Source organism: Spizellomyces punctatus, assembly GCF_000182565.1.
Source record: "Spizellomyces punctatus DAOM BR117 chromosome Unknown supercont1.5, whole genome shotgun sequence".
NCBI classification, from domain to species: Eukaryota; Fungi; Chytridiomycota; class Chytridiomycetes; order Spizellomycetales; family Spizellomycetaceae; genus Spizellomyces; species Spizellomyces punctatus.
In genome coordinates this window covers 318746-338910 of record NW_015971541.1, presented here as the reverse complement: position 1 = coordinate 338910, position 20165 = coordinate 318746, and the positions used below count along the sequence as shown (strand labels likewise).

Below are 20165 nucleotides of genomic sequence, written 5' to 3'. Positions count from 1 at the left end.
GGCTCATCGTTAGACAAATGTGGGATTAGTTGAACGTGCTTAGGATCATATGCATGAATGATCTGACATGGTCATCAGGATCGTACATTGTTTATTTAAAGTTTTATTTACGATGAGGGATAGAGAAAATCTCCGCGTTGTCACCAACGTACGGTTTACAATTTTTGATATCATATCTGATGGCTGGGGTTGGCAGTTACGATATCTCATTGCCCCAAGGTCTTTTAAACCTCTGCTACGAAGATTATGTATATCCACCTTCCTACGCATGATGTCCATTTGATAGTTTTCCCAAAATATGGTCGCCTGTATGTCACTCAACTGCAAAATGTGTGGTTTGCTGTTGTGCCTGGCCATCAATGGTATATGAAGTCTTGTCGAGCACACAAAAATTACAAGCGTATTTGCACTCTTCACCTTTCACCACAAAGCATGACCGTCTCGCTATCCAACTATTATAATACCCCGACGCAAGCCCCAACCATCACTTTTTATATCGCGCAACAACCTTTTCCATCTTATCGCACTTGACAGCCAAGCCCGCCAGGGTATCATCTACCTTCTTTTCCATCCCCTCAAGCCGTTTGTAGATATCCACCTGAAAACTCTGCAAACGATCCATGATGACTGGCCAAAAATGGAAACAATACCCTTCAATTGACGGAATGACAAAGAGAGCACCAGTGGGGGTACGTACCTCGCAAATCAATCGATCTAGCTCGTTCTCGGAGTTCTAGCTCTAGAAGCCGTTGCTCGAGACCTTGCATCGTGTGCTTGGTTTTAAGGTTTTGGGGCTGGGCAGGTGCCATGCTCACCTGGAATTTGGATATCTTAACCTAAAATGTATCCACAACCCATCAATGGCTGCATACGAAAACGCTAAAAAATACAAAATACTCACATCCCTCCTTCCACTACTCAGCGCCGGATCAATTCCATGCATCTTATCCAACTCCATGGCCAACACGCCATCCTTAATGGCTCGTTCGATTTTTCCAACATGGTCGTTGGGAAGGTCGAGGGAGACAAGGAAGGTCTTGTCGTCGGCTGTGAGTTTGATCGAGCATGACCAGGCACGAAAATGTCGTTCAAAGAACCAAAAGAGCTCGGGTTCGGTTTCTTTCCATGACTGCCAGCTGATTCGAAAAGACAAATTAGAGGGTCTCTCGGGGTTGGGTTAGCGTTGATATGTGGTGTTCTTGAGAGGACTTACGGTAGGGAGGTTTTGCAGAGAAAGTGGGCTGTTCTAGCTAGTGTATCTTCGTTTGGCGGTACGTTTGGCTTGGAGGACATGGTTGGCAAGTTGCAAAGATTGTTGCCTCGCATGAAATGAAGTATAGACTGCCTAGACTGCTTATGCAATACGCGTCGCTCGCGCGCGTTTCTAGTGTATTGGCAACAGTGCCGACTACTGCACATCTATGCTACGAGACGACGCTAAGACAAGGTATGCCATCAGGTTTCAAAATGTTTAGAGAGGTTCCGCTGCCCTTGTAAAATCCTCCGCTGTCTATTTTACCCATGCAATACTCCGTCACTTACGACCCATGCGTTCTGAAGTTTCGGAGAAGAGATCAGGTGCACGCTCACACTTCCTCGAGACTAGAGTGTTCCGTAGTGTTTTGTATGCGCTGCGGTACTATTGGTGGTACCCCGACTCGCAGAATGTTACCGTTGGGTTTTGCGATGTGTATCTCCTCCTCGGGACGGATGCTCCTCCTTTGTCCAGAGGACAGGTCCGAGAGTACCAAGTCCTTGGTCGCGTGGATGTTTTGGAGCGTCGAGTATGAGAGGTAGCAGAATAAAAAGATCTGCATGTACCATATTATATACGCGACGGTCGGTATATAGATGTAGTAGACGTAAATGTTGGAGCTGACCAGGAAGATCATCATGAGGGTTGATTCCTTTAGGAGATCGAGTTGCATCGTGGACCATCTTGTGTTTATCCTTGCCCAGCCTTGTTTGAGTTTGAAGAGAATAACAATGTCTTGGATGAGGAGGTAGGTTTGTATCACGATCGCGCAAGCGAAATCGGCAACGAGACCCTCGTAGACGACCGTGCACGACCGGATATGACTCCGTAAGGCGACGATAATGACGTGAATGCACCAGACCAACATGACGCCCACTTGCATCGCAGTAAAGACATGCTTGTTTACTTGTGGGAACAGGCTTTGGCAGAGTGCGCGAGCCTTTTGCGATTGAATCAAGTAAAAGATTCCAAGAGAAGAGTACCATATGACGAGTCCGTTGCCGACCGTCAGAATCCCACAGGTTGGGTCACCGCTATAAATGACAATTGCCAGTCGGTCGACAAAGTAGCCGACGGTCAAAATGCTTTGAAGTATTAACGTTTTCATCAAGATGTTGCTCGTGCCATGGTAACAGAGGCGGATAGTGAAGGCTAGGAGACCTAGGGAGAAGACGAGAAAGAGGATAAGAAAGTAGAGGGTATCCTGACTTCCGCTCGAAACAGCCATGTCAAAGTGTAAAATGTTGTCGCGGCAAATGTGTCCTTGTGCATATATGTAGGATATATGAATTGCAACTTGCAAAAAATTAAAATATGGACCCGCTTTATATCGTTCTTTTTCGGAATTGGCACCCTCGACCTGTTGATTTTCGACCCCAGTTTAGGCGTTGATGATGACGGTGTGCGGGGAGACATTGCGGAGCTCTCCAAGAGGGTCTTGGCTTTTTTCGGCTGGGCTTGAATGGTCCCTCTTGCCTTGATCCCTTGTTCAAATCAGGAGACTGTAATGCAAATACGGGTTCGGAATATATGAGTCTATTTCGAGCTTAAGGAATTGTTGTGATAACGGTCTCAACGTGGCATTGAGCCCCACATACTGAATCCATCTGGAATTACCAAAGTTGTTTTCCCGTTGATCGTTGATGGTAGCAAGCATTGTCTTTAGGGCGCCATTGTCCAGCTGGGTCATGTCCCCGGGAAACGGGCGTACAAGGCAACGTCGCAGCGGAGGACGCCGTGAGGGTCCTTCAATGCAGAAGAAAGGAACTCAACTGTTCCCTCTACCCTTGGGGTCCAAGACTGGTCTCTGCCCTATGATCTATCTCTTTGTCGCAATCGCTTTAGCATCTGGTTTGCGTACCTCACCCTTTCATTGTCGGATACCGTCAAACACGCTTAATGTATGTATTCGTATATTCCACTGTCTTATTTGACGTAAAAAGTATGCATCAGGGTCTAAGGCAAAGGGCCAGGAACAGTCAAGGCCCAGCCCAACTATATGGGTTTGTTGACCGAGAACTTAGTTGTGGGTGCGTGACTTACCAATATCCGAACCGTCGGGTACCATCAAAACTTTGGTTCAAAAAAGTGATAGTTCGTATTATGGGTTATATTTTTTTGGGGAAGAGCATTTAATAGACTTTGAAGCGATGATGTTTTGATCATACTTAACTGAGCTTCTAGAATAGTGAAGGTCTTATCTTCATGTTTTGAATACCGCGAATAAGGCCCACGGTTTTGGGAGAATGAACAATATCTAAAACAATCAACAGCCGAACATTTGTTATGTCGCATCTGGACACCTCACATGGAAACGACATTGATGTTTGGAAGATTCAGTTCCGATCGCAGATTTATAAGGAATATGCCTCCGACGATGCTCCGGGCAAATGACCAGTGTTAAAACGAAATGTGTGTGTCCCAGATCGAACAAGTGAAATACATGGTTGTCCTCTTTTGAACGTAAAACAGGCATTGGGCAGTTATGGTCAAAGGACACCTTTCACCGTGTTCTGAAATGTTCAAAAGTTTATAACTTTACGTGATGGTTAAAATCACGATGAATGGGGACAGATCGTGTGTCTAGCGATCAGTGTCTTTTGGTCTAGGGCAAAAACGGATTTTGTTTACCTACGCACGTATGGTCAAGTAACTCAATACTAGGACGGGGAATGCGTGCGCGCAACTCTATATTCTTATTATGCATATATCCCGTTAAAAAAGTCTTTGATTGCACTATATCTTCCATACAAATTACGGTATTTTCACGCATTCCGTGTATAAAGATGCATTATTGCACCACTGTAGCACATCACCCCGTCAGGTAAGTATAACTATCTAATTCAAGCTTTGTTCTTTGCTTTTGTTGATTTCATTGTTGACAGTCAAGTAAGGAATATGGAAACCGCCGACTCTGACACGCATCATGGCATGTGCGCTCAATAAGATGGCTCTGAACGTGGGATGGTACACCTCAGCATTCCACATGATGTCCCTTTGCATGTGGAACCGCGTATTCTTCGTATGCGCGGATCACTTCCAAAAACCAATTTCAAGCATAGATCGCAAAGAAAAAACTGGTACAACTCTTATCGAATATTTGATCGGACAAAGCATAGCAGGAATATTGCAGTGCGTGCGTTAACCAGGTTTGATGTATGGCCTACTTGAATAGTTGAATGATGGCAACCACAATACAAGGTCAAACCCGCTGCTATGCTTGTCCGATCAAATATTCGATACGAGTTGTAGAACTGGCATAGCAGCCTCGTTTTACCACCAGAGTACGACTTTTGTATACAAATAGGGACCAATAAACCCTGATAAATTCCCAAAGCGTGCACCTGGTAAAACACCACAGGTCCCTTGTAGTATTTAATCAGGCATTACACAGAAAGACTCTCGGAGCCCCCCGTAAAGGTCTCGTACCATGAGGGCATGGTTCTTGTTTGAATGGAGTGAATGAAAGATAGTAGTCTGTATCAATTCATTTGTGGCCCAGTTTATTTTTTCTGGTGATGCTTGGACCGTTTTTGTTTGATCAGAGTGTCAAGCAAAGTAACAGGCCATTTCAATAATGTTAATGGATGTGGTAAGATGCTGTATTGTTTCGTTGGTTATTTTTTGATTTCCATGCTACAAGCACTATCAACGGAAAACGCTTCTGTTAGAAACCCTACGAGTCTATCGAGCCAACAAAGCCTTTTTCCATGCCACAAGAACCTCAGCACCCAACTCAACCAACCCCCAGCCTGATTTTCGTGATCTTAAGGAGGAAAGGGGACCACCCTCACAATATGTGAACCACACGATGAACAACGTTGATCTTCTGTTCATGGTGTGAAACCGTACTATGTCCGACCGTTCCCTGTCTACCCGTTCAGCCCGTGATCGCATCAACCCCTTATTGATGGTCGGACACCCTGGACTGCCTGAGTGTAAATGATAGCAGTGTTCATCGCGTGTCAGGCGGAGGTTGACGACTCGCGACGCGTTGACGCGTCCTGTGGCATCGACACTCGCTGTTTGATAAGCGACCAATTTCCATTGGTGCAATGAAGAGGACTTTTGTGCGTCGGTCGATGTGGATGCACTTTTTAACTTTCCCTACAACTAGTATCGAATATTTCATGGGACAGATAACGGGTACAGAGCAGAAGCACAGCAGCGCATGCGTTAATCCAGGTTTGATGGCATTCCTGTAGTATCACTACCACTTTAAAATAGCGCCTTGAATGAATGCAACCACAACAACCCATAATGGAAGAAGATACGAATCTCCCCATTCAACGTCGCATACGAAATATTAATCATTTGAATACAACTACTGTGCTAACCGCTGTGTTGTGTCCCATCGCATATTCGCTGCGAATTGTAGCAATGGGTCCAATCTACATGACCCTATGCTATCACAAACAATGAGAATAAGGGATACGAATATGGGTCCAACTCTGTGTAGATAGCGGCAGGAAATTGAAAGGTTTATGTGTGGGAACGGCAAATTTCGACCCCATAACTTTCATTATGAAGAAAGTTACGTATTCCAACGGAAGACGATAACATAAGATATTTACCATCCAGCCACGCTTTGTTGGACTTTTTATTTCACGTTGAGCCTAACATTACTTTGAGTATGCAGGTAGTTCAAAGGCGTACGTAGGATCCTACCATTTCGATGTGGATTTTCAACCCAATTGTAGGAGATAACCAGTCAAAATTCAAAACGCCGCCCTCATGAACAATTCCGTCCAAACAGGAAAAAGTCATCAATGGACAATGGAAATCTGCCGCCCAGTTCAAGGATCCCCTCGGATGCAATTCCTGCTCCATCTTTAAACTCGCGGGACTAGCAAGTAGAATCACATTGTATTTGAAAGCTTGTGATTTGTTGTTGCTATGGATGTACTTTTTGAAAACAGACCATTCCGGTCATCTCCACAAACTTATTAGCATTTTGTCTTTGCGAGAATGAACTGGTACTGCTTTTGCTGAACTATACATTTTATAGTGCGATAATGTAACAGAGATAGATGTGTATGGTTTATGAGCTGGGGAGCTAAGGATAGAACATGTATAAACTAATATACAGTTCTATGGAATTTTGGAATGGAATGCATCTTTCATATCATGCAAAATGCGTATGAGATGGGCTCCCTTCCTTGTAAACGTCTTTTGAACATTATCCATATGGTCTCTCTCCTCATCCATCCTCTTCTGATCTTGTGGATGGCATTCCAGCCATCATCGTCAAGACAACAGTAGATGTAAAAAGATGATCTTGTCGGCTCCATTTCGGCGCCGTGTTCGTGGAGTGTCTAAAAGCACTATTCATGGAAATTCTCATCTCACATGGGCCAAACGGAATCCAGGTCGTCGGTTAAAAGTAGAATGTTTCACATGCCATTTTAGAATATGAATTCGAATGCATTCTTTTCATTTCTCTCACATGAAATGGCGTGCTTTTTGCTTTCCCGTGGCTCGCTATAAAATGTGTTTAGCCCAGTGTTTTCCCCACAACGGGGTCATTAGCTAGCACTGGCCATGAATCCATCACCATCTCCGTCCCCGCATTTGCAGGGACAGGCTATTACGGTGCCTCTCCTGGTTCCTACAAACAATTCGTCAAACAGACTCAAGAAATGCTATGCGGTCGTTTCAAAGAATATGCTCTTGACGGCTGCTTTGGATGCTATGCACACGGGGGAATTGAGGGGGATTGAGGAGCTCATTCAGCACTTGACGATTGGTCCTGCGGGTGGGCGTGCACATGAGCTGGTGACAGAGCATAAGATGGCGGCCAGTCCGCATGCGAATGCGATGGCCGTTGAGCACAAGAGTCAGACGCCTGGTGCTAGTCCACAGGCAAATCGATGGAAAGTAACCTAATGAATGTGGAAAAGAGAGAAATTGTACACTATGCATCCACGGGGATTCAGTATCTGCAAAATTCGGTACCTCTACCTTTGGAGGTTACGAATATGTCGGCGTCCGTGTCGGCGTCTTCTGTAGATACATTCCTGGGTCCCCCAACGGCGTCAATGACACCACGTCCCCTCCTCAACCACACATCCTCTCTCGACTCTCTCTTTTCTTCTCCTTCTTCTTCGCCATCTGAATTTCTCCCCTCCTCGCTCATTTCCACATCTTCCACGATTACCCCTTCATTCGAATCCTCTTCCTCACATGGAGCCTCCATCGGATCTTCATCCGGTACATCCATATCCATTACGCTCCCCCCATCAGCAACAACGACAACCCCCTCAGCCCGTCATCGACTCAAAAAGAAATTGTATACACAAGCCCTCGAGCGCGCGGCAACCGAGAAAACCAACCAAGTCGAAGCCCTTTCAGGATCCCTTGATCGGATGTATCGAGAAATCCGCTTTTTACGCGATTTGGTGGTTGAGAGGGATGGACGAGAAGCTTTGGATCGCCTATATTGGGAGAATGCGGTGGTTTTGAGTCAGTATCAGCATTTGGAGGGGCCTGTTGATGCTGCTGAAAATTCCTTTGCTTCTGGATGATTAGGAATGGATATAGGTAGAATTGTATATTATATTAACAAAAGTTGCTTGGTGTGTGCTCAGATATCAGGGGCATGACGGGTACCCTAATGCACGAGGGTTTAACGGCATATGCACTTTGCAAGGCCACAAGTGCTTCGCCTTGCTGACATGTACAAGCCACAGATCATGGCACAGTCACAAAACAAGCAGGTTCAAATGAAAAAGCGCAACAAATGGCTGTAGGTACAAGTCGATCAACGTGTCCTGTAGCTGGTTGGGGGGTTGTTTTCTAGGCCAGCTCCCTTTTCATGCGACTGGTGCATCTCCATTGGATATCATCCAGTTCATTTGCAGCAGTCACTCGGCGTACCTTTTATAAACCATTACCATCGCATCTGACGCATAAACGAGCACGACTATTTTCATTTTCGATACGGGATTGTAAACAGATGGCGGATTCTATAGCGACAAATGGTCCTGTTGCGAGTTCGATTGGGGATGAGGTGCCTAAATCAAAGAATGCTGAAAAGAATGAGGCGAAGCGGTTGGCAAAGTTGGCAAAGTATGAGGCCAAATTGGCTGCTCAGGCTGCTGCTGCTCAGGTGTGTGTGTGTGTCTGTTTTGCATGTATGTTCCTGGATTATTACTAGTGTGTATAACTTTTATGCAAATGGTTTGGGTTGGTTTAGGCGGATGGTGGTGTAAAGAAAAAGGAGAAAAAGAGCAAGGTAAAAGAAGTGGAGCCAGAGCCAGAGTTTGTGAATACTACGCCATCTGGTGAAAAGAAAGGTATGGCATGTCGTATGTGCATGGTAATGTATTCCTTGATTGACGTATTTTTTTTTTTTTGGCAGATCTGAGTGGTCCATGTCCAACCGCTTATAATCCTAAAGCTGTCGAAGCTGCCTGGTACGACTGGTGGGAAAAGTCTGGCTATTTCAAGCCGGATATGCCAAACGGGAAACCCCGTCCCGAAGGCGTCTTTACGATCCCGATTCCACCGCCCAACGTAACGGGAGCTCTGCACTTGGGTCACGCACTGACCAACTCGATTCAAGATTGTTTGACGCGGTGGAATCGGATGAAGGGCAAGACGACCTTGTTTGTACCTGGATGTGATCATGCTGGGATTGCTACTCAGATTGTTGTTGAAAAGCGATTGATGAAGGAGAGAGGTCTGAGTCGGCATCAGTTGGGTCGAGAAGCGTTTTTAAAGGAAGTGTTTAAATGGAAGGATCAGTATGGGTCCCGGATTTATGGACAATTGCGGAGTGTGGGGAGTTCTATGGATTGGGACCGAGCAAGGTTTACTATGGATCCTAGTATGGTGAAAGCGGTCAATGAAGCCTTTGTCCGATTACATGACGAGGGCATTATTTACCGCGAAAACCGGTTGGTAAATTGGGACACGAAACTCAAGACGGCTCTATCCAACCTTGAAGTGGAAAACAAGGAGCTACCCGGGAGGACTCTGTTGAGTGTACCTGACCACGATCCCAAGAAACAGTACGAATTCGGTGTCATTATCTCATTTGCGTACCCTGTTGAAAACTCGTCCGAGGAAATTGTGGTAGCCACTACACGTTTGGAAACCATGCTTGGAGATACAGCTGTAGCGGTCCATCCCAACGACACCCGATACACACATCTTCACGGAAAATACGTGATCCACCCCTTCCAAAACCGTCGTATCCCCATCATCCCCGATGAATACGTTGACCCCGAATTTGGAACAGGAGCCGTGAAAATCACCCCTGCGCACGATCCAAACGATTATATTGTTGGCAAGCGGAATCAATTGGAGTTTGTGAACATCTTTACCGACGAAGGAAGGATTAATGAGAATGGGGCGCCGTTTGGTGGGTTGTTGAGGTTTGACGCGCGTGAGGCTGTGTTGGAAGAGTTGAAAAAGAAAGGATTGTATCGTGGGACCAAGGATAACAAAATGGTGATTCCTGTATCAGAGTAGGTGTTTTGTGGAGTTATTAGGGCTTTGGTTGAGAGTGTTTTGTGCTTACATTTTTTTTTTTTGTAGGCGTACCGGTAATATCGTTGAACCTTTGCTCAAGCCGCAATGGTGGGTAAACTGCAAGGACATGGCACAAGAAGCGATCAAGGTATGTAGAGTATATCGTGTGCACAGAAAAAGAATGACAAGCAAAGACTTTTAAACTACAGGCCGTCAAATCAGGTCAACTCGAAATCATTCCCCAAACCTCTGAAAAGGAATGGTTCCGCTGGATGGAAAACATTCAAGATTGGTGCATTTCCCGTCAATTATGGTGGGGTCATCGCGTGCCGGCCTATTTTGTCAACATCGAGGGTCAAGACAATGAACGTATGGACGGCGCGTTTTGGGTATCTGGTCGAGATGAGGCAGAAGCACGTGAGAGAGCTATAAAACGTTTCCCGGATGTACCTGCAGACAAGATAACGTTGGAGCAGGATGAGGATGTCTTGGATACGTGGTTTTCGTCTGGATTGTGGCCGTTTTCGATTATGGGATGGCCAGAGCAAACGGGTGATATGAATGTGTTTTATCCTAATAGTTTGTTGGAGACTGGACGGGATATTTTGTTCTTTTGGGTTGCGAGGATGGTCATGTTGGGTCAGAAGCTTACTGGACAGATTCCCTTCAAGCAGGTATGTGTTTTTATATAGCCGCTAGTGTAACATGACAAGCATGATGAATTTTTTGTATTAGGTGTTTTGTCATGCCATGGTCCGTGACGCCCATGGTCGAAAAATGTCCAAATCCCTCGGAAATGTGATTGATCCAATGGACGTGATTAACGGAATCAGTCTCCCCCTCCTTCATAAACGGCTGGAAGAAGGGAACCTGGACGCCCGAGAAATTAAAAAAGCGCAGGAAGGTCAGAAACGCGATTTTCCGAATGGGATTCCACAATGTGGGACGGATGCTATGCGGTTTGCGCTTTTGGCGTACACGTCTGGTGGATCGGATATTAATTTGGATATTTTGCGGGTGGAGGGGTACCGCAAGTGGTGTAATAAGCTTTGGAATGCGACGAGGTTTGCATTGTTGAAATTGGGAGAGGGGTATACGCCTCGGTCAGGCATTGAGGTGCGTTTCGTTTTGTGTGTTTTTTGGTCGTGTTTGTTTTGTTTATTGAGAGTTGTTTTGGGGTGGTTTGTAGGTTACGGGTAAAGAATCCATTGCGGATCTGTGGATCTTGGCCAAACTCAATCAATGTATCCGCAAGACCAATGAATATCTGGAGCAGTACAATTTCATGCAGGCTACGACTGCATTGTACCAGTTTTGGTTGTATGAGCTTTGTGATGTTTATCTGGTACCGTACCCTGTCCGACGCCTTTTGTTTGCGTTTTGCTTGAATCTGATGGCTTTTCCTTTTTGTAGGAAACGACTAAAACCGCTTATTGACGGTACTGACTCTGTAGCCCGCCAAAGCGCGCAAAGACACACTCTACATTTGCCTCGAATCCGGTCTCAAACTCCTGCACCCGTTTATGCCCTTTTTAACCGAAGAACTCTACCAACGCCTCCCACGCCGTCAAAACGACCCACCGTCCATCATGATTGCGCGGTACCCGACTCCAAACCCTACATGGGAGAACCCAACCGCAGAAGCCCAATACGACACTATTACCGAGATTGTACGTGGAGCGCGAAAGTTGTTGACAGAGTACACTGTACGGGATGCGACGGTTTTTGTTAAAGTTGGGAATAAGGAGATGGAGGGTGTTGTTTCTGGGTTGGCGTTTGTGATTCAGAGTTTGCTCAAGGGCACCAGTGTGCTGAATGTGCTCGGAGGGGATGGTGTCGTTCCCCCTGGATGTGCGATTCAGAATGTTGGAGAGGATATTGTGGTGTATTTACTTGTCAAGGTATGGCGTGCCTGCCCAGTATGTACTGTTTGTTGTCATGTTTCTTTTCTAATGTACTTATGTTGTTTGGGGTGTAGGGGTACATTGATTTCGATACCGAAATCACCAAACTCGAAACCAAACTCGCCAAAGCAAAGGAAAACCTCCAGCTTTGGACGTCAAAGACGTTGGGTGAAGGCTATTCTCGTGTGAGTGCGAGTGTCAAAGAGTTGAATGAGACTAAAGTCAAGGGGTTTGAAGCTGAAGTACAGGCATTGGAAAAGGCTTTGGAGAATTTTGTAAGGCTGAGGGATGCATAGAATGTAAATTCGAGCATGTTAAACATAGAAATGACACGTTGGCATTACATAAGCTGTACACGTGCTTTTTATTTTTTTTTGGAGAGGTGGATATGGGTTGTTGTGTCACAACTTGCGGATTCTGTGAATTGGGGGGAGGGTGTCATTTTCATTTTGCTGTTGGTTGGGACCATTGAAGATCATGCAGTGCGACGAACTTATTTGGAAGACGATTGCCTTTGAGTTTTGTTCCTTCAAAGTCAAGTATGTACGCTTTGCCATCTGTATTGTTCGTGTGTGAGTGTGTGAGTGTGATGCGCATGTGTATACTCACACACAAGTACGTTCCCAGGACACCAACCCAAAACTTTTGCCGCAACGAAAACAATGTAACGGGCCTCTGCAACCGACAGTCGTGCCCACTGGCCAACAGCCGGTACGCAACGATCCGCGAACACAATGGGATTCTCTATCTGTACATTAAGACAATAGAGCGCGCCCACACACCGGCCAAACAATGGGAAAAAATCCGGTTGTCGAAATCTTACACGGAAGCATTGGCCCAAATCGATAAAGAACTCGTACATTGGCCGTCATTTACGATCCACAAATGTAAACAACGTCTAACAAAAATAACGCAATACCTAATCCGAATGCGTAAACTGGTGCTCAAACCACGAGCCAAACTGATTGGAATCAATAAAAAGATTGAGCGGCGGGAAACACGAAAGGAAGCCAAAGCGGAAGCGGCAGCACGATTGGAAACTGCTATTGAAAAAGAGTTGTTGGAGCGGTTGCGTAAGGGGGTTTATGGGGATATTGTGAATGAGCGTCAGACGGCTTTTGTGGGTGCTTTGGATCGGTTGGCTGAGGAAGGGGAGGTTGAGGTGGATGAAGAGGAGGAGCAAATTGATGAAGAATTGGAAGAAGAAGAAGAAGAAGAAGAGTTGGATAGAGAGTTTGTGAGTGATGTTAGTGATGATGAATGGGATTTGGAGGATGGAGTTGAGGGAGCCGGGTACGAGTCTGATGATGGATCTGAATCGTCGTCGTCGTCGTCAACAACAAGAGAAGAAGCGGGTTCACGGGGCAAGAAGCGAAAAGCGTCCTCGACGCGACCGGATCGAAAACGTATGTTCCATGACTGTGGTGCAGGGCCCAGTATTGTTTGGGGATGCAAGCCGATTGCTGTTTCTGTGTTTATTGATGCCAATATTAAAATTTCTTTTTTGATTAGGCCCCCATATGGAGATTGAATACGAGACGGAACCGCCTGCACAGCAAACTGTTTCTTGGTAATACCTGTATATTTTTATTATATAATCGTGTGTTGTGTGTTGCATGTGTGCATATGAATGTGTGGATTTCTGTTGTTTATTTGTGCATGAACCCGTTTGTGCTTTCAATGTGCACAGGAGTGGCCATGCCCCCATTGCAACCATGGAACGTTAACGTGTCTGATAAAATGTTTTGCGTGCATTGAATTGAGTCCATGCATGACGAATCTATATAGTGGCGGTGTACTATCAAGTGAGATGATGTGTGTAGTAATGACTCTATCATTCTTGAAGTGCCCTGAATTTGCAAAGAGTAAGAGCTAGTAAAAGTCGTTTTTGATTTCATGGACGATATGCGGATCCCCGTATACCATGCAAAAGAAAAGAGTCAAGTGTCTAGTTACCATGGCTGATGAGAGTGGGCTGAGAGAACGCGTGAATGTAAAATGCATGTAGCCATTCAAACAAAACGGGAGGGGGAATCAAAAACATATGACACACGTGTGTGTGTGACTGTGTGTATAATAAGAGATTCTTGAATGTCCCCACTTGATCGAGTTGTGAAGAGAGAGAGAGAGAGAGAGGGCTAAATCCTTCCCATAGTAGAGAGAGAGAGGGCAATTTCACACACACACACTAACAAACAGTAACACACACACACACATACACACACACACATAGTCTCTCTCTCTCTCTCTCTCTCTCTCTCTCTATGAATGATGAATCACATGTAGATTTCATTATTCTCTCTCTCTCTCATTGCACTTTTACAAAGGATTTCATTAACATCCGTCTTTTCTCTCTCTCTCTCTCTCTCTCTCTCTACAATTGTGACTATTTATAAACACACACGCGTTTATTCCCCCTTCTTTCACATGTTGCATTCTCACGTGTCCTTTTTCTCCTTCTTCTTTTTATTATTCTTTTTATTTCACACTCGCACACATACAGACTATAGTGTGTGTGTGTGTGTGTGTGTTGTTTTTTGCTCATTTGCTGTCTTGTTACTGGAGAGGTCATGACTTCCTCCAACACTACTATATCTCTTGTCGATACACTCCTCCCTCCTCTCCCAGACAGACGCAAATCCATATTCAAACAACTCTTTTCTTCTCCTCCTCCTCCTCCCACTTTTACCACTGTAGAACATGTACAGGAACAGGGATACAAGGTCAAGGAGGAACTCTTGCAGGAAGCAACTCCGCCTCCTCAAGAGCGTCTGGTCGACCCAGATTCCCTCTTTCCATCTCTAATGTCCACGGCAAAAACGTCAACAGACAACCACGACGTATGGAGGCTCTTTACCAAAGTCAAAGAGGCTTTTCCCAACGGTGCTCGTCTGGAAAACATGACGTGGCGTCTCATGCACATGCAAAAGAAAAAGGAGCAGCTACGGAATCGCTCGAGTGGAGATGCAGACTTTATGGACATGGACAGGGACAGACACGGAACAGAGGTCAACATGAGCAGAGACACGAGCACAGACACAATGAGCACAGGAATGGATGTGGACACGACAATGAGCAGCAGGCCCATGTCTATACCCGCCCACAACAAAATGGATTCGCCAATGGAACAAGTGGAAACAGCCGCCGCCGTGGCATTTTCAGCCCCCGCCTTTTCAGGTCCCGCCTTTTCAGCTACCGCTTTTCAAGACGCGGCGTTTCTCGGCCACTCGTATGACTCGCCCTTTGACCAAGAACAGTGGATGCACGAATTCATGTCCATGGATGCATTTGCCCCAGAGCATTCCTTTGAGCACTCGCTTCCGAGCTCTCTCCCAAACTCGTTTTCTAATTCCCTTCCTGCATCCTCGTTTTCGTTGGAATCTGTCTTTCCCGTTCCAACCCTACCACATGAACAAGAACCATCTTTACATGCACCACCACACCCGGTACCACCACAACCACAACCACCACAACCACTACCCGTTCAAGAAGAAGAAGAACAACAACAACAACAACAACACCTTGCATCCTCACCCGTCAGCACCACATCGTCGTCGTCAGCCGACATGCGGCGCGCACCCTCTAAAAAGCCCTCGTCCAAAAACCTTCACGAATTCACAGTGTGCACAAACTGCAGTACCAACAAGACATCGCTGTGGCGCCGCAACGCCAACGGCGACCCTCTCTGCAACGCCTGCGGCCTCTTTTTCAAACTCCACGGCGTGGATCGCCCGATTAGTTTGAAAACGGACGTGATTCGCAAGCGGAATCGAGGCAAGGGGTTGCCGGTGCACAAGGGAAAAACAAAATCGGGGACGTCGGTGCCTAGAGAAAATGGGTTGTTGGCGGGTGGTACGGCGCCAACGTTGTTGCGGAGCATGAGCAGTCCGAATTTGCACATGATGGGGCATCCTCCTGGGCCCATGCCTGCGGGAGTGCCCACTGGCATGTCCAATGGCATGTCACCGAGTGTGCATACTGGAATGTCCATTAGAATGCCCACCGGGGTGCCCAATGGAATTCCACCTAGTATACACACGGGAATGTCACCTGTAACCAGTGGAATGTCGCCTGGAATGTCCCCTGGAGTAGCGAATGGAATGTCGCCTGGAATGCATACCGGAATATCACCTGCAATGCTCAATGGAATGTCACCTGGGATGCAAACGGGAATGTCACCAGGGATGCAAACGGGAATGTCACCTGGAATGCATGCTGGCATGCGTACCGGGATACCAACGGGGATACCAACGGGAATGCCCACAGGGACGCCCACAGGGACGCCCACAGGGACGCCCACAGGGATGCACACGGGAATACAAACGGGAATGTCTCCAGGCCACCCGACGACCCTATCCACGACCCTGTTCACCGCTCTATCCTCGACGCCACCTACGACGACAACAACTACCACCACCACAACAACAACCACAAATCACTCGACTGACCCGACCGGCCAGTCAACCACCACCCCCCACCCCCGCTCCCAACTCACCGCCGGCCTCCTCTCCTCCACTTCCCTCGCACCAACCCTCCTAACCCAAGACCCCTTTTTCCCATCCCCAGATTACACCCACTACCCTCCTTCAACCTCTCTCCCCACTTTTCCCCCCACCAAACGCGTCCGCATGGAACCCACCCCCTCCCCACCGACCTACCTCGACATGCACTCGTTATACGCCCAACTCAAAACCCTCATTGAACTCCAAGTAGGCGAAGATAGCCAACCCACCACGCTCCCTGGTATGACGATCCCGCATTCGCATCATTTTCAGAGAAATGTTGATGTGGATGTTTTGGGCTTGATTGGGAATGGGGATCCGGCGGGGACATTGACTGAAGAGTTGGTTGAGCGGTGGGGAGGTGGATTCTAAAAAATGAAAAAAAAAAAAAAACATTGTGTATAATGGAATTCTTGTGTGTGTTTTTATTATTATATTTTTTTTTTATTGTTTTTTTTTTTATTGGTGCTTTTTGATGGGGGTTTTTTTTTTTTTGGGGGGGGGGGGGGGGGATTGTGATATTACGACCCGATGGATATTTTCATTGTTGTGTTGTTTATACGACTTTGTGATTGTGATTGAGCTGTGATGGCGGTTTCGGAATTTTGGTTAAAGAGGCGGGTTCGTTTAACGCGGGTCTGATATGAACTAGTGTGGGTATAGTATTTTAAACGAGTTAAAAGAAAAAAAAAAGTTTTTTCAACAAACATAGGGGTGTTTTCTGAATGTTTGGCTGGTTGTCCATTGCTATCCTACGAGTACTTTCCAATAAACAAACCCATATATATTGATCAAGTGGCTTTGGCAAACCGCATAAAGGAAACAAGAATACCAAAAAACCTACTCTTAACGGCAACCCCATATACCCACTTTATCAGAAAAAAACATTATACAAAAAAAAAAAAAACACTTTCATCACCCCGAAATAGCCAATTCAGTAATCAACCTCCCACAAGCCTCAAAAAACCCAAAAACAGTCATACACCCCTCCCCAGAAGCATTCTTGAAATCCACTAAATAGTTGTGTTGTTCCACTTGGTATAACTGTATATCCAATTTAATCTAAATCAAAAAAAAAAAACATCATTAGCACATTCAAAACAAAACAAAAAAAAACGACACTTTATTTACGTTATGATTCCCACTCATGACTGCCCGAATATGATAAACATCCACAGCCCGCCACCGCATCCCAACACTTTTGAGTGCTTTATAAATCTCCAACATGATATCAAACGGCGCTGACCGGGATCGGATGCCGAAATGCCATTTGGAGCGGGTTTTGTGGCGGCGGGGTATAGGTTCTCGGGGGAGACTTGAGGGGAGGACGTGGATGGAGGAGGTTGAGGGTGGGTCGGGGGTGGGTGTCGGTTGGGGTGGGGGTTTCTAAAATGGAATTTAGAAAGGGTGGTGTTGAAAGAGTGGGGAGGGGAGGCTTACCCGTGTGGGTGCATTCCAAGCAGGTGGAGATTCGGAAAGAAGGTAATGATGTATCGTCTTATTCGGAGAATGCCGTACTAGAAAAAAGAAAATCCCTTTACTCAACCGCAATCACAAAAAAACAACAACCAAAAAAACATTTACCTCCAGCAACCATCCTCCGATGATCCAAAACCAACTCACAAGCAACCTTGACCTGATTATTCCCCTCCTCACCCAACGCAACCCTCACCGTCTCGGAACTCAATCCCATCCGCCGAGCGACTTCTTCCACAACACCAGAATCCAATCCAGAATCCACAACAGAGATACTGGGTAAGGGGTTCAAGTAATCCGGTAACCCTTTTTGGAACCAGTCTGATTCACGGATTTGGGAGATTGTGATGCGTTTTAGGGGGTCTACTATTAGCATTGCTTGGAGGAGGGATTTGACCGGTGGGGAGAGGAAGGTTGGGAGTGAAAAGATTCCGCCTTTTTTTGGTCTTGTTAGGACGTGAATTCTAGAACGATCGGGGGGTTCGCTCTTACCATTGATTTTTTTAAAGAGGGCTGGAATGTAGTCATCGTCAAATGGTAATCGTCCACACAACATGACATATAAAATAACTCCACAGCTCCATACATCCACTTCTGGTCCCGCATATAACCTACATCACACAACATGATCAAAAAAACTTCCTCACAAACACCTCATAAAACAATCAAGACGTACTTTCCGTTAATCACTTCAGGCGCCGCATAATTAGGTGACCCTACACCCAAAACAATCAATAACTCCCTCATCACAATATTCATTTCGCATTCTAAAATACCGCTTTTTTGAATTACTCACCACAACTCGTTTTCAAAAACTCCCCATCAGACATGATATTACTCAACCCAAAATCCGCAATCTTGACCTGATCATATTCATCCAATAATACATTCTCTGGTTTCAAATCCCTAAAAAAAAAGGGGTAAACACTCCTTTCAACTCTTGGTTTCTTTGGGTCTTACCGATGAACGATTTTATGACGATGACAATACTCGACCGCACATATAATTTGTTGAAAAAACCTCCTAGCATCGTCTTCTGACATCTACAAAAAACCATTAAATAACCATTGTTTCCATTATCATAAACTCCAATACTCACTCGACCGCGATTGACAATATAATTAAACAACTCTCCACCAGCATATTCCATCACCTTTAAAAAAAAACCCATTACAACAAACACACACCAAAAAAAATAAAATAAAATAAAATACCATGATAATATCCGTAGGCGTCGTAATGACTTCATACAATTTAATAATATGCGGGTGTCGCAGTAATTTCAAATACTGAATCTCTCGTTTAACGCGCCCGACCATATCCATGTTGGCTATTCGGCGGCGGTTAATGATTTTGAGGGCTACCTTGTGGCCTGTTTGGGCATGGACTGCCACTAATTGTAATCCGAGAGAACAAGAGTGGTTAGTTATTGAACGTGTGTTTTTTTTGAGATTGGTTTTTGGCGTTTACGTTTGACTTTCCCAAAACTGCCGACACCGAGGGTTTCGAGGAGGGTATAGTTTCCCACTTTGATTTGCGTGCTAGCCATTCTTGTGTCTTGCGTGTTTTCCAATACAAGTAATACGTTTAAAAACTAGGATACAATCACTGCATGATGCGGATAATGACAAGTTGACAAAAGCTTGGGACCACGTAGTGTGAACTCCCTTGTGATTTGGGGTGTCACCTCACGTGGGTGATGACATATGAGGCATTTGAACCGGTTACAAAACCACATTTATCGCTTTTGTTGACTAGATATAAACGCTTCTAAAACTTTATCCGAAGCTTGTCCGGGTGCCAAGTGTCCTTCAAATACGTCCCCTTCTAACTGTCGAATCATGTCTCGGACATGTACATTATTCTTTAATCTGAACAAAAAACGATTTCATTCATGAGTATCTGGTAGTTTTAATAAAAGAACTGAATGTGTTTTTGTTACCTCCAAATCAATTCATCCGTAATACCCCGCCACATCCAGTTTGTACGTTGCGTCCCACGTTTTTGAAAGAGGTATCCGGATGACTATATCGAGTTATTCTCCATCAAAACTAAAACAATGAAGAAAGTTTGCTCAACGATACCTCAATTTCATGGTAATACCGCTTCATAATCTCCCATGCCTCTGGAATATGCGTCCCACGATGAGAAGAAACCGGTAATACCTAAAAAAAAAGGCCATTTAAGCACTGCACGCAACCCAACAGTTTTTGCAACTTGACCCCACCTCGGCTCGCCACTGCTCCCACCCCCCTTTCACAAACTTGAGTGCACTCAAATACTCCATAACAGCCACCTTGGCCGCCCCCTCCAATTCCCCATCACTCTTATTAACCAAGATCAAATCAGAGAGTTCCACAATGCCCTTTTTGAGACCTTGGAGTTCGTCTCCTCCACCCGGTGCGACAAGGAGCGTAAACATGTCGGTCATTTCCGATACCCTTTATACAAATATGAATATAAAGTTGGATAAAGTATTATTGGGTTGCTTACATGGTTTCGGATTGTCCTACGCCGACGGTTTCAACTAGGATAATGTCGTATCCTCCCGCT

The 20165-nt window shown here is 45.6% G+C and overlaps 8 protein-coding genes across 8 annotated transcripts; 4 read left to right on the top strand and 4 right to left on the bottom strand.

Annotated features, from left to right (window-relative positions):
• Positions 1 to 330: 330 nt before the first annotated feature.
• SPPG_03184 (uncharacterized protein) lies at positions 331 to 1310 on the bottom strand. Its single transcript, XM_016751459.1, has 4 exons — positions 1214 to 1310; positions 902 to 1136; positions 698 to 836; positions 331 to 627 (listed from the first exon to the last, which is right to left on the bottom strand). The coding sequence occupies exons 1-4, from the start codon at positions 1291 to 1293 to the stop codon at positions 485 to 487; spliced, it is 597 nt and encodes a 198-aa protein (XP_016609410.1). The 5' UTR covers positions 1294 to 1310; the 3' UTR covers positions 331 to 484.
• A 276-nt stretch (positions 1311 to 1586) lies between these two features.
• SPPG_03183 (uncharacterized protein) lies at positions 1587 to 2483 on the bottom strand (the record flags this gene model as incomplete). Its single annotated transcript, XM_016751458.1, has 1 exon — positions 1587 to 2483. The coding sequence occupies one exon, from the start codon at positions 2481 to 2483 to the stop codon at positions 1587 to 1589; it is 897 nt and encodes a 298-aa protein (XP_016609409.1).
• A 4255-nt stretch (positions 2484 to 6738) lies between these two features.
• On the top strand, positions 6739 to 7842 carry SPPG_03182 (uncharacterized protein). Its single transcript, XM_016751457.1, has one exon. It carries the CDS (start codon positions 7126 to 7128, stop codon positions 7777 to 7779), a length of 654 nt encoding a protein of 217 aa, XP_016609408.1. The 5' UTR covers positions 6739 to 7125; the 3' UTR covers positions 7780 to 7842.
• Positions 7843 to 8009: 167 nt separating this feature from the next.
• On the top strand, positions 8010 to 12048 carry SPPG_03181 (valine-tRNA ligase). The gene is made up of 9 exons (XM_016751456.1): positions 8010 to 8363; positions 8451 to 8550; positions 8616 to 9726; positions 9797 to 9878; positions 9940 to 10404; positions 10466 to 10846; positions 10920 to 11075; positions 11144 to 11631; positions 11709 to 12048. The coding sequence occupies exons 1-8, from the start codon at positions 8070 to 8072 to the stop codon at positions 11165 to 11167; spliced, it is 2613 nt and encodes an 870-aa protein (XP_016609407.1). The 5' UTR covers positions 8010 to 8069; the 3' UTR covers positions 11168 to 11631; positions 11709 to 12048.
• A 5-nt stretch (positions 12049 to 12053) lies between these two features.
• On the top strand, positions 12054 to 13271 carry SPPG_03180 (uncharacterized protein). The gene is made up of 3 exons (XM_016751455.1): positions 12054 to 12173; positions 12262 to 13040; positions 13147 to 13271. Exons 1-3 carry the CDS (start codon positions 12112 to 12114, stop codon positions 13206 to 13208), a joined length of 903 nt encoding a protein of 300 aa, XP_016609406.1. The 5' UTR covers positions 12054 to 12111; the 3' UTR covers positions 13209 to 13271.
• Positions 13272 to 14078: 807 nt separating this feature from the next.
• On the top strand, positions 14079 to 16618 carry SPPG_03179 (uncharacterized protein). The gene has a single exon (XM_016751454.1). It carries the CDS (start codon positions 14205 to 14207, stop codon positions 16506 to 16508), a length of 2304 nt encoding a protein of 767 aa, XP_016609405.1. The 5' UTR covers positions 14079 to 14204; the 3' UTR covers positions 16509 to 16618.
• Positions 16619 to 17051: 433 nt separating this feature from the next.
• SPPG_03178 (CAMK/CAMKL/AMPK protein kinase) lies at positions 17052 to 19161 on the bottom strand (the record flags this gene model as incomplete). Its single annotated transcript, XM_016751453.1, has 11 exons — positions 17052 to 17198; positions 17268 to 17522; positions 17577 to 17653; positions 17721 to 18047; positions 18105 to 18223; positions 18289 to 18328; positions 18409 to 18518; positions 18573 to 18655; positions 18712 to 18765; positions 18827 to 19005; positions 19083 to 19161. The coding sequence occupies 11 exons, from the start codon at positions 19159 to 19161 to the stop codon at positions 17052 to 17054; spliced, it is 1470 nt and encodes a 489-aa protein (XP_016609404.1).
• Positions 19162 to 19350: 189 nt separating this feature from the next.
• SPPG_03177 (uncharacterized protein) lies at positions 19351 to 20043 on the bottom strand (the record flags this gene model as incomplete). Its single annotated transcript, XM_016751452.1, has 4 exons — positions 19351 to 19483; positions 19555 to 19637; positions 19697 to 19777; positions 19840 to 20043. The coding sequence occupies 4 exons, from the start codon at positions 20041 to 20043 to the stop codon at positions 19351 to 19353; spliced, it is 501 nt and encodes a 166-aa protein (XP_016609403.1).
• Positions 20044 to 20165: the final 122 nt, after the last annotated feature.

Bases quoted from the DNA above. Each gene is read 5' to 3' on its own strand.
- SPPG_03182 (XM_016751457.1), top strand. From the start codon at position 7,126: ATGGAAAGTAACCTAATGAATGTGGAAAAGAGAGAAATTGTACACTAT.
- SPPG_03180 (XM_016751455.1), top strand. From the start codon at position 12,112: ATGCAGTGCGACGAACTTATTTGGAAGACGATTGCCTTTGAGTTTTGT. The intron at 12,174-12,261 runs GTATGTACGCTT...GTACGTTCCCAG, and splicing joins TTTTGTTCCTTCAAAGTCAA to GACACCAACCCAAAACTTTT. The intron at 13,041-13,146 runs GTATGTTCCATG...TTTTTTGATTAG, and splicing joins GACGCGACCGGATCGAAAAC to GCCCCCATATGGAGATTGAA.
- SPPG_03179 (XM_016751454.1), top strand. From the start codon at position 14,205: ATGACTTCCTCCAACACTACTATATCTCTTGTCGATACACTCCTCCCT.
- SPPG_03181 (XM_016751456.1), top strand. From the start codon at position 8,070: ATGCGACTGGTGCATCTCCATTGGATATCATCCAGTTCATTTGCAGCA. The intron at 8,551-8,615 runs GTATGGCATGTC...TTTTTTTGGCAG, and splicing joins GCCATCTGGTGAAAAGAAAG to ATCTGAGTGGTCCATGTCCA. The intron at 9,727-9,796 runs GTAGGTGTTTTG...TTTTTTTTGTAG, and splicing joins ATGGTGATTCCTGTATCAGA to GCGTACCGGTAATATCGTTG.
- SPPG_03184 (XM_016751459.1), bottom strand. From the start codon at position 1,293: ATGTCCTCCAAGCCAAACGTACCGCCAAACGAAGATACACTAGCTAGA. The intron at 1,137-1,213 runs GTAAGTCCTCTC...TTTTCGAATCAG, and splicing joins CTCTGCAAAACCTCCCTACC to CTGGCAGTCATGGAAAGAAA. The intron at 837-901 runs GTGAGTATTTTG...GATACATTTTAG, and splicing joins TGAGTAGTGGAAGGAGGGAT to GTTAAGATATCCAAATTCCA.